Below are 12481 nucleotides of genomic sequence, written 5' to 3'. Positions count from 1 at the left end.
GTGAGGGTGAGGTGTTGAGGGTGAGGGTGAGTGAGGGTGAGGGGTTGAGGGTGAGTGAGGGTGAGGGGTTGAGGGTGAGGGGCTGAGGGTGAGGGGTTGAGGGTGAGTGAGGGTGAGGGGTTGAGGGTGAGTGAGGGTGAGGGGTTGAGGTTGATAGAGGATGAGTGAGGGTGAGTGAGGGGTTGAGGGTGAGGGGTTGAGGGTGAGTGAGGGTGAGGGTTTGAGGGTGAGTGAGGGTGAGGTGTTGAGGGTGAGTGAGGGTGGGTGAACATGAGGGTGAGTGAGGTGTTGAGGGTGAGGGGTTGAGGGTGAGGGGTTGAGGGTGAGTGAGGGTGAGGGGTTGAGGGTGAGTGAGGGTGTGACCATATCCATTCCAGACACTGATAATTAATTGGCGACAAAAGTTATTATTTGACGTGGCATATCTTAATTGCTAGGTTTTTTTAATTACTAGTTGATGTTTAATTTTTGTAATCATTTTTTTAAGTATGCACCTCTTAAAAAATAAATAAAAATGTTGCTTGTTATGTATTTCCATTTGTAGACCTAGAATAGTTATGGTGCATTGTATGTAGCTTTAAAAAATAAAAATGTAGACTGCTCAATGTATTTCCGTGAATAGATGCAGGTTGCCTCTTTCTGTCAAATAATATCCCTTGTTCAACTTACTATAGTGGCGCGGCATACTATGAAGCAGAGGAGGACTGACTGTCAGAGCCTTGCTCTTTCCTCTCTTGCCAACAGGGCTACTCCAGAATAAGACCACGAAAACCATAATTTGTGAAACATGGCCATTTGACTCGCAGCCCGGTCAGTGGAGGGGCTCCGCTTTCTGATCCGTAGAGGCTGATGCGCAGTCACTTTCTTGAGGAGGAAATGGGGAATAAAAACTTTACTTTTGCAGTGATGTCGATGAACCTGGCTTGATGTCACACTGCTGCATTGTGCTGATTTTCTAAGTAAAAACATGCATAGTGAGGAGCCGCTAGGTCCATTGCTTTAACAAATGGTGTCTTTGTGGCGCTGTTGGTTCATAAATCGTGCACTAATACGGGTTTGAGATGGTGGAAGAGCTGCTTATCTCTTATGGAGATAGATTATCTGGGGGGAGGAAGGGCTCCTAATGGGAAGTGTAGACGGGGAGAAATTGAGAAAAAAGCTGAGCAGGGAGGGTGTTATTGCGGCTATCTGTTTGCCCGAGGGGAGGAGAAATGCCGGCCTGAGGCAGAGCACACGCTGAGAAGCTTGTGGGAGGGGGGCTGGGCTGCCTTTGATCTGGTAATGCGAGGCAGGCAGGCAGGCGGCTGGTGGCATTGTGCACGCGCTTTTTAGGGCTTGCGCTTGCGCAATGACCTAAAAAGCACATGCACTTGAAGGAATCGCCAGTGGAATCGCCAGTGGTGGTTCAACACTGGATAAGCCGTAATAGAGCTTCGCCAGCGATGCGCAGAAGCGCATCAGCAGGCGAGCCCTAAAAATGGATAAGGAAATGGGTGGAGGGGGCGGAACGTATCTTGGGCGTATCACCACCGCCATGCGGGCGGTGGTGATCCGCCCCAGATCCGAATGACCCCCAAGCTGTTCAAAGGGTCTGAAGCAATACAAAGACCTCACATTTGGTGTCTCGGAGGTGGACGGTCTAGGGCTTTACAAACTGATTGAATTACAGAGATTATATTTTCACCTTAAGACAGACTGAGGAGGAACAACATGCAGCTCTGGTGAAGGTGGTCAGGTGCCAAGAGAGAAAGCCGCCAGATTTAGAGGGTCTTCTTTTTGGATAGTTGTGTGGCTCCAGAATCACAGAGAGTGCAACCCCCAGGACAACAAAAGGAACTCACGTGATGAGGAAAACAGCCCGCTGCTAGCCTTATCCAAAACATCCCTAGGGTCCTAGGATTGAAGACCCAGCGGTTGTTGGAACACTGTCCCCTTCCACCTGTCAGTCTGGCAAAGCAGAGCCCCCAGAATGCGCTAGGAGAACCGAGGTGGAGGCCACAATTCAGCCAAAATACCTTCATTAAAGCCACAGAGACTCCAGAAGGCCAAGAGGTGTGGAAAAGTGAGTAGGCGCAATGAGGCGATAAAACCAACAGCAGCAAGATGACCTCAGTACCTTCTGCCAAATGGAAGGACCAGTGCTTAATTTGAGCCGGTGGATTCCCGTGCTCTGCACCGGTACTTAATTGTCAACACCGGTGCTTGTAGCAGTCTGCCACAAGGTGGTGCTGTCTATCTATATTACAGATGAACGCAACAACAGTTGTTTAATAAGTTATTAAACATTAGAAATAACTAATACCTGCTGCCAGTCTTATAGCTTTGGGAGCCTGGAATAGTCTGAACTGTTACACTTGTAGGGTATGATAGTTAGTAGTTGTAGTGGTTCTTTCAATGGTGGCACTGGCAGGGGCAATGGGGCTGCAAGCTTCAGTGGCCTCCTGATGAGGGCCCTGGCACTTATTATTTTTACAACTTAAGCACTGGGAAGAACCCTTCCATTACAGAGGCACAGGAGACAGGCCACTCTAGCTTTCCTTTGCTGATTTCATATTTGAGGAAAAGCATTGAGGCGTCAAACGGGTGTGGGTGGTGGAGTCCTTATGGAGGAGACCTAAGGCAGGTCGCTTCCATCCATATGGCTGGGTAGCAGGGACAGAAATAAACAATGCCAGAGGGGCTTACTACTACATCCAGTCCCCCTAGCCCCTCACCCCTGCACAATAGAAATTTTAAACAAATACCAGAGATTGAAAGAGTATCCTTACTGCAACCCCATCTTCCCACCAAAGATATGAGTCTCGATATCTAAAATTGTAAATTGATACTTGTACAGCGCCTTACTCACCCGCAAGGCTCTCAAGGCACTTGTACGAATACCGCTGTGGAACCCATCCTGGCTTTCCCTGTGAGGCATCCACTCCTGGGCACCCCCAAGGTGAAGGCCAGGCATCCTTAGCATTGTGGGGGTCGTTGTGGAGATTAAGCAAGCTATTGCCCAGAGTTGCAGAGTGGGACTCCATGATTGGAATAGGCACCGAGGTGAGAATTATCAGGTCCGTGGAATTTTGAGCCCAAGACCCGCAGAGGCGGGGAATTGAACCCTGGTCCCTGGCTAGACCTCTGCATAAGGGTCTGCCGCTCTAATCATTGAGCCACACTTCTCCACTATATATCTAGTGGCGTGATATGGGAATAGTTACCCTTCAAATACCCCAAATCACCCACGAATAGAGCTTACGTACTACAGTGCTGAGGAGTGGTGTGATAAAACCAGGCACTTTGTGATGACTACACTCCTGACTAGTTTATGAGGAGGTGAGGTGAAGCTACCACAACTGAAGATAATGAAGAATATATTTAAAGTGTCATTGTATATGTTACAAAAGGATCACAAGTGGTGCTCTAGGTACTTAATTTGACATCAAAAACACACACTCCGCTGTTGTTTCTATATACCACCTTTGTGAAATGTGATTAAGCATCAATGAAATTATCTTGGCAGCGTGGTACAGGGGCGGGCCCATCAGCTCATGCTTTTCTCGCACAAGTTATAAACAATAACAAACCACTATAAAATGAAATAACAATTTGCCAAAGTCCACAAGAACTAGATCTAGTCCTGAGATAAAGAGATAATGACAAAGATTATCAGGCGTTCAAGGGTCCACGGCTGCTTCTCCATCCGGAACCACCGCAACCAAAGATAGCTAAGAGCAGTGGAAAAGAAGGTGGTGTAATTATGGAAAAGGTGGGGTCCACTTTGGAGACAAGGATATCAGACACAGAAACCAAAATACAGAAAGTGGACATGAGAGGAGCAGCTAGAGCAGAAAATTGATGATCCCCTATATTAAGGTATCGTGAGATACAGAGCGCTCCTATATCTGCTCAGACAAAATAAGCAGCTGTCCTATCAAAACAAAGAAGAAATTAGTAATGGAAGAGATTAAATCTGGATCTCCGACATCTCGGAGGAAGAGGAGAAGGGTCTGCCAAGAAAACATTTGTGAAAACACTTCTACAAAGATTCCTGTAGTTTACAGGCAACACACGTGTTCAGTATCATCAGAGCACACAAGACATTGGAATCTCCTACAAAGGCTCAACCGGATTCCCTGAATACAATATTAGCATACTTCATAGACTTTCGCAATAAACAAAAACCTGGAAAAAAGGCGTGAAGCAGGAATATAATGGCATGCAGACCTACCTAGATAGGAACTAGACAATCGCGATCCAAAGCAAGAGTTTGCATCCCCAAAACCAGTTGCCAAATAAGAAATAGGCATATTGAGTTTGCAACACTGTGCCTTGCAGATTGCGGATCTAGATAAATTGTGATCAAACAGATTTAGCAAATCTTACAGATCGTGCTGTGACTTTTTGAAAGTTGGCGATGATCATACTAAAAAACAACATATTCCAGATAGAGACAGTCTTTGGGTGAAACAACTAGATTTGCTAAATGGATAAAGATTAAACCAAGAGCTGGAAAACTGATATCAAAGGATTGTGAGAAATTGAGGCCATGTTGAAACTAGACTTATCGACCACTGTAGCACCACCTACTAATTTAGGTTCTTTAACCATTGACGCAAGAATGTTACATGATGCTCTCAGATTTAAAGTCCCTCCTCAAGTTTCTTTCCAGTTAATCGATTACCCACTATAGCATGTGGGACTCCCGGACACTATGGTGGGTAGAGAACGGCAACCTAACAGAATCATTACATTGTGGTCACTTGGTTGAGAGGCAGTGATGGGTTCTCATCCCCCGGCATCCACAACACTCAAATCCAGGTGGTACCCTGACCCTCTGCACCTTTCCCACTTGATCCCAGTAGAAGACCCTCCGAAACATCTTCCCTCTAAGGGAGATGTCAATCAGCGACATAATCACTGAGAATCTGATGAAGGTGTGCGATGTTCTTATGCCTTACAGAGCCACATGTGACATTTGCAGACCAGCTCTAAAGTTCTACAGTCATATCTTCCCATGTGAGAGCATCTGGTTGGACCCAGAGATGGTGGAGGCCTTCAATTCTGTAGTTACCACCCTGGACACTTGTTTTGCACAGTGTTTTCGTCATTCTAGGACATGCTCCAGTGCCTGCTGCAGACTAAGCAGTATTGGTATTCTGTTTGCACATAAGTTTTAGTTTGCCAAATAAAGCATGTTAAAGATGAAATGGGTTTGTGTCAGCGTTCTCTGGTACATAACAATAGCCAAAAGCCTTTCATCACCTAGATTGCTCTTTTGTGACATCCCATGGAGCTTTAACACATTAGTAAAAGCTCTGTACCAAGCCCCTAAAGTCACTATCATTGCAGACAAACACCCCTTGAAATACTTTCCACTTCAAGGAGGGTTGTGAAATGGATTTTCGATCACACCCTATTATTGTGTACAAACAACGTTTCCCAAACTGTGAGTCACAAACCACTCGTGGGCCATGAGCCGATTTGGGGTGGGTCATGAATGTTCCAGGAATATATAAAGATGCCTTTAAATTCTGCATTTATCTTGTCACATTTGCTGCTCTTCAAAGACAGAGGTTAAATTTCAGGCTATGTCTTCTGGCAAATTGCTGCTTATTTTTTCAATATTGGGAGTGGTGTTCACAAACTCCTCTCACTTTGCAGTCAGAGAGATAAAAGTAAAGTGAATTATGTGGTAATCTTGCAGGGGTACAGGAATTGTGAAAGAAAAAGCTGTAGGATGTAATTTTTTGTAACACACAACAAAATGTAAATACCTGAAAATGAATTGTACACATTCCGCAGTTAGGAAAACATAAATGAGGCAATTTTTTTGTAGATCTGAAGTGTGATGTAAACAAAGGTTTAAACAGGATCAAAACAAATCAAGATGCTTTACCTTACCTGGTGATGCACAAATGTTAAATGTTCACTGAAACCCAATTTCCACACATTATCTTTGGTGTTCAATATAGTTTTACCAATAAAACTGTATGTTTGTGCAAATGATGTGGCATTTCAATAGAAAATGTACTGTTTGTAAATGACAGTGAGCTACCACATGATGCCTTCGATACATTAAGAAATGTCCTGCCACGTATCCATTAAACCTAGCTGGGTTGCAAAAGTTTATTGTTCTAAAAATTGGGTGGCGGTTCTAAAATGTTTGGGAAGCACTGACTTAAAAGTTTGAATCAACTCAAAGACAACATCAATATAATCAAAGCATGCATGTCAACATTTGTGAACATAGAAAATAGATATTTAGAAAAAAGACACTGTAAATTAATCTCACTTATGACTTGCATTGAAGTGGAAAATTTTCTAAGTGGGAGAAAGCCGAAATAAGCCATGTTTGCCACCTCTTCTGATTTAGGCGGAAGGATGACATTTTTCTGACATCTCTACTACGTACCAATTGATTAGGGACAACCTACCGCTTATTAAGATACCGGTGGGCAAGTACTGGCACTTGACTGTCATGGAGTGAATTAATATCAATAGAGCTCCCGGTTGCACTGTCTGTAAAAGGCACTCAGAGGCAGAAAGAGATCTGAGTAATCATCATAGTGATGCTGTGGGGTGTCCTCATCAAATAGGCACCTACCTGGGCCTGGCTGATCCCAGCTGCATTTCTAAAGCATTTGCTACTGATAAAACCTCTCTGGCTGTACAGAAAACTGGCAGCACACGAATGTAAAAGACAGTTGGTTTTGGTCGGTCACCACCTTCTGCAGACATGGGAAACAAGTTCCCTTTCTCTTGGCCAGTTCCTTTCCACTCTGGGAGGAAGTAGGTGTACATTTAGGGAGGGGGTATGTGAAAATACATTAGTTATTAGTATATTAAATGTGCCTCGAGTGGCATTCATGAAGGTTTTCTTTCTGTCAGGGATCAATGACTGGAAAAAGTTGTGAACTGTAAGTTTGCAGGAACCATGAAGGGTACGATTTATATGTGAAACAAGAAGACATTTGATAGTGAAATGTTGGTCCAATGTGAAATATACTGGTATGGGTTAGTCTGTTTTAGAGGTTCACATCAAGAAGATATGAATGGCTGTGTCACAGCTGGCAAACAAACAAATGCCCACACGAAGGTCACCAAAGCACATACAGGAGCACAGAAATGCTATCTCAGAACATGTGTCATCAAAGCAACTTCCATTGCCTGCCCAGACATCTCAGGAAATGAGACCGATTGGACATCTCATTAGGTCTTGCTTACCAGACAGCTTCAGCTGTCTGCAGATGGCAGCCTGTTTTGGATCATACCAAAAACGTATAACGGGCTTAGATGCCATCCATTGCTTACCACTGGTTTGCTTTCCTGTCATTCTTGTTTGCTTGCTCTTCATTCAGTAGCTTGCCTTTCTCTGTTTGTCCCTCCCTTGAAGCACAGCCTCTTTACCATCCTTTTGATTGACTGATTTGTATCCTTTCATTGCTCATATTTAGGGAGATACTTTTTCTTTGTCGTTCAGCCCTCCTTGAGAGTGCATGTGTTGTCTAGCTCTCTCTTTTTGTGCTGCTTCTGAGCCCCAAATACATGCCCCCTGCTTTGTGTTGCTGCCTACGCCCTCCACGTCCTCTTGCACTTGTGAACTGCTTTAATATTCGTTTAATGCCGCCCACTCTTTGTGCTCTGTGTTGCTTTCTTCTCCATCACCCTGGTTTCGTTTTTTGTTTTTTTTTACTTTTAATTACCCTCATTCTCATAGCCTAAAGCTCGCCCAATGCTCTCACTACAAAAAAAATGCCCTGCTTTGTCACATGCTGCAGAACATCGGAAAAAGCATTGGCAACACCAATTGGTCATAATGGAGATACCTTGTGGCTTTTCCAATGCTTAGTTTTGTGAGACACTGTGTTCTATTGTAAAGGCAGAAACACGTGTGATACTACTCCCCTGATGGATTTGTCTTGGAGAAAAGAGCTGGCAGCTTACTCATACATGCCAATAGACCCAAATTCAGGCAGGAGACTCCTGAATGTTGAAGTCAAAGATGTCTTCATTTTGAAATGTGAATTTTATTATATTCATAATATTGTGAAATTGCCACTGATTCAAAACAAGTCAATGGGGAAATACAGTTTCCCAGTTAATTTTTTTAACATCTCCCACTTTCCTCTTCTAACATGTATGTATTCTTACTCTCCATGTCTCTGGTGAGAAGCCTAAATTAAGTGCAAGGCAAAAAATATGGCTCTATATACATGCATGTGTGGCACATTCACTGAAGTTTGTTTAGCCTGTAGTCTGCTGCATAATGGAATATGTAGTTCCATTGATTTTAGTATTCAAGTATGCCAAGTGATTTTGATTGAAAAGTCATACATGCCATGGAGCTACGTTTCAGTTATGCATTAACAACACAGACTTAATATTCCAGGTACAGTCTATGTCTGCTTTGTCTGAGTAATAATGGTGGAGCTAGGACACCAAGGAAAGGTCCTGTAGCTTGGAAACGCAACTGAGAACCACCACACTTGGCCCCATGTCATTTCCTGTGAGGACATTGTTATACTAATTAGTATAGATGCCAACAGACCCGATTCAGGCAGGAGACTCCTCAACTTTTGAGCCCAAAAAGACTTAATTTTCACTAACTCCTATCTAAAATCTCCTCCTCTTTAATGTAAATGAATTTGGAAAATACATTCACCTATTGTATTTTTCAATATCTCCATCATTTTAGTTTCAAAATATTGGCACATATAAATTAATAATGTTGAACCTGAAAAATTCTACCTCTTCTTCGCCATTGAATGCTGACAACTATGTAAAGCCATTTTTAGTTTTATAAATAGGGAGACTCCCACGCAAACCAGTACTGTCTGTTAGTATGTATCAGCCGCGTCAGTAGTGGGAGTACCTGCCGGGTGGTGACGTGGGGAGGGGGAGGGGAAGGGTGGGAGGTAGTAATCTATGGATTTCGGAGGTTTACAGGTAAGTAAACACATAAATAAATAAAACGAATTTCGTACCGTGCACTGAATCCCCAAATGCGATGCAGTGCACGCAACAAAATTCGTTTTATTTATTTATATGTTTACTTACCTGTAAACCTCCGTAATCCATAGATTACTGCCCCTCCCCCTCCCCACGTCACCGTCCGGCAGGTACTTCTACTACCGACCGCTGCTGGTATTTATGCCATTAACTCTATTGTAAAAGTCTCATGGTTCCGGACGCAAGTACCCCTTTACCTCCCTTATCCCCTCAACTCCATCCATACTACCATAGTGCAAGTTATCAGTGCAGAGACAATGTAAACATAACTACAATGCAATATAATACAATCAATCTCCAGTTCAAAATAAATATGAAAAGATCTGATTATGTCCCTATCCTCACACTACACTCAGCATACATGCCAACATTTTAGAAAGGGAAAGTGGGAGATTTAATTTTTTTTTATTGGAGAATGTATTTTTCCCAATTACTTTTATTGAAGGAAAGATAGTTTCAGGTGGGAGACAGTCAAGATTAAGCCATTTGTAACTTAAAAAATCGTGAGGCTCCCGCCTAAATTGGGTTGAATAGTATATATGCTATAGAGTACAGTACATGTGTGATACCATTTCTCCAAATAATTTTCCATACATATTTTGGAATAGACTACACTAGATATACCAACTTTGCCAGGGAAAATACTGGTAATTTGTTCATGTTTTAAGATTCTGCTAAGGCCTGGACATGATATTTAAGTAGACTTTGATGGAAAGTCATCTCTATTCATTCTTGAAATTGCCAACTTTGTTTTCGTAAATATGACTGGATATAGATAAAGCTTCAGGTGTGTGCTATCAGCTCGAAGACGGGCCACTGTTTTTTAAACCTATATCCTTAATATCTTGAGCCTTTCTAAAGAGAAGTGCTAAAGAGAAGTAATTCGCCATGCACTCAACTCCTCTGTTCCGATTTCTTTTTCCAAGATGGCCGCGATATTAGCAAGCCTGAAGTGACCCAGATGACAGCGCTCTCGTTTCCTCTTTCTATCCCCATGCAGTGACTGGCCTCCCTCGGCTGGCGCTGCTGCGCATGCGTGCTAGCGTGTTGTCAGGGGTGACGTGTCTCAGTGACAGGCTGGCAGGAAGTGGAGGAAACAGGAAGCGCTTGCCGGACCCTGAGTGGAGCTAGCATCCCTGGCCGCTTGCCTCTGACCCCGAGGGGAGCACCGTACGATCACCGAGCACCGCAGAGCAGGCCAGGGGCGGGCGGCACCATGCTGAAGAAAGGGGACAAGAAGGACGAGGAGTCCGGTGAGTGCTGGGGGGGCGGTGTCCTTCCTCCACAGTGCCTCAACAATCCAGAGTGTCTGCCACAGAGGCATTTGCTGCCTGGCAATGCAGACACTCAATGCTGTGCTCACGAGCACAAACCATGCCCCAATTCAAAGTCACAATCTGTGCCTACCAACTGCACCCCGTCCCTTGCACATACACACCTTCCCCTGCACACCTTCCCCATACTCACTCAAACTCCCTACTCTCACCCCATGCACACAGTACCCAACAATACACAAAATACTTCTTCGTGGCTCCATGAATCCCCGTACACTGTGTACCATCACATACCAAAAAGTGATCTCAGTTGCCATACAAGTGCATAATCTGCCCGCCACACTGCACCAACCACGCACTGCTGTTGAGCCCTCTGATCCCAAGCATAAATGGGTTGTTTCGAGAAATGCAAGTACTGGCAAGGCAAATAGTTCTAGCTATGTGTTTTTTTTAACAGCACGTGGATGTGTTACGACCTAACTGAATCCTGCATCTGAAAAGTGCTGACTGCAACGTTTAAAGGGCATGCAAATGTGATCTTTACAATAGCAAGGTCTATTGAGTTTGACAATTCTTGCTTAATATTGTATTCCCTGTATGTATATTTTATGACTGTTAAGCTCCCTGACACTGTACTCTTCATTAGAGAAACCAGATACTACATTAAAATATATGATGGCGAATTTTATTTTGAAGAATGTTAAAAGTTGTATTTCAGGGCAACGTATTTAGAGGTCCATTTTCCATCCACCGAATGTGGAAGATTAAACAAAGGTAGAGCCAAGTGGCAAAAGAAATTCCTCTCCTTGGTCTCTTGCATTAGCTTTTACATTAACCAGTTCACAGGAAGAAAAGTAGCAGGCTGATGCGATGTAAACTTGCACTGGGAATGCAGAGACAGTGGCAATACAGAGGTGCTGTAGAGCGGGAGCACTGTGAGCTTTGAGACTGGAGAAGGTGGGGTGATGATGATTGGGGCGTGTGCAAGAGAGGTGGCAGAGGGAGGTGCTCAATAGCAGGTGAAAAAGAGCTAAAGGAGATGGTTAAAATAAAAAAAATTACCTAAGCTCGCTCAATTTGGTTAAGTGGGGAAGCCATGATTAATCCAAGTTTTCAGTGATCATTTTGTACAAATCAGCCACTAAATTGGTATTTATTTCTCTCCTTTTTTTTTTTACCTCAAATGTTAATATTTTGCTTTTACCTTTTTCCGCATGAGGATAGAGTGGCAGGCAGAAGCCACATGAAAGCTCAGCTTCCAAAGGGACCCCAATCTAAGCCAGGCCCTGCTTCAGGCCCGAGCCTGCTTGAGCTGTCAGTATTTCACCCACGTTTGGGTTAATATAATTACTTCAAATATCTATGTGTTTATAGACCTACGCAGTCCAAGCCTGGGAGTGAAACCAATGTGTATGTAGGACAATCTAAAAATGTATTACAGGCTGCACACAGTATAAGATAGCCTTTCTGTATGTTGTCTGCCAGTCTAAGTCTGGGTGGGGTTTTCCGCACTCTGCGTTAGGAGTGGAATGTTTTCCTTCACTCGCGTTCATCAACATCAAGTTAGCAAGCGCGAGCGAGATAAATCCACCTCCTGGTGAGATTTGTCCTCGTTCGTGATCGTCGACATCAAGTTTGTGAGCGTGGAAAATCAAATCCCGGCAAAATTTCTCAACGTGAGTGATTGCATATGCGTGTATGTGTGAGTGTGGCCCTCCTCCTTCGAAAATCACTGACTCAAGGGAAAATTTGCTAACTTTTTTCACCAGGTTTGTGTCACAAAAAGGTGCTGCAACCCCGGAACAGTGTAGTGGTGGAATTTGCTAACTAACATCCTAATTTGCATTGTAAAATTAGCTAACATAACGTGAAGTAGAGCTAATTGCTACTTTGCGGCATGGATACATTCCATGGGTTGTGCATTGGTTTTCCTTATGACATGGGCGAGCCAACAAATTAACTGGGAGCTCCAAGCCAGAGCTGAGCCAAGGGTCTGGCTCGGATCTTAGAGCCAATGCACGAGTCAAGCCCTGAAAATATTTGCTATTTAAATCATACCGCAAACATCACATAAAATATGATAAAGCCTCTTAAAAATTCAAAAATATGTATTTCTTTAAGTTATGGAAGCTTTGACATTATCAGTGCACATTATAGCTCTCCAGTGAGAAGTACTTGCTAAAAGTAATAGATTTCTACCACTAGTAGTCTGA

General features: G+C 43.6%; 1 protein-coding gene across 3 annotated transcripts in view; it reads left to right on the top strand.

Moving 5' to 3' along the window:
- The window catches only part of COPG1 (coat protein complex I subunit gamma 1), a 139718-nt gene that overhangs the window by 22421 nt on the left and 104816 nt on the right, over positions 1 to 12481 (top strand). Inside the window, exon 3 of one of the 3 annotated variants that reach the window (XM_086939305.1) lies at positions 9995 to 10247. The exons of the other annotated variants lie outside the window; for them this stretch is intronic. Coding sequence (XP_086795431.1) covers positions 10211 to 10247 — 37 coding nt within the window. The 5' untranslated portion in view covers positions 9995 to 10210. The remainder of the gene's footprint in view (positions 1 to 9994; positions 10248 to 12481) is intronic. 3 annotated transcript variants of the gene reach the window in all.

Source organism: Lissotriton vulgaris, chromosome 9 (assembly GCF_964263255.1).
Source record: "Lissotriton vulgaris chromosome 9, aLisVul1.2, whole genome shotgun sequence".
Lineage (NCBI taxonomy): Eukaryota > Metazoa > Chordata > Amphibia > Caudata > Salamandridae > Lissotriton > Lissotriton vulgaris.
This window is presented reverse-complemented; position numbering and strand designations above follow the sequence as displayed.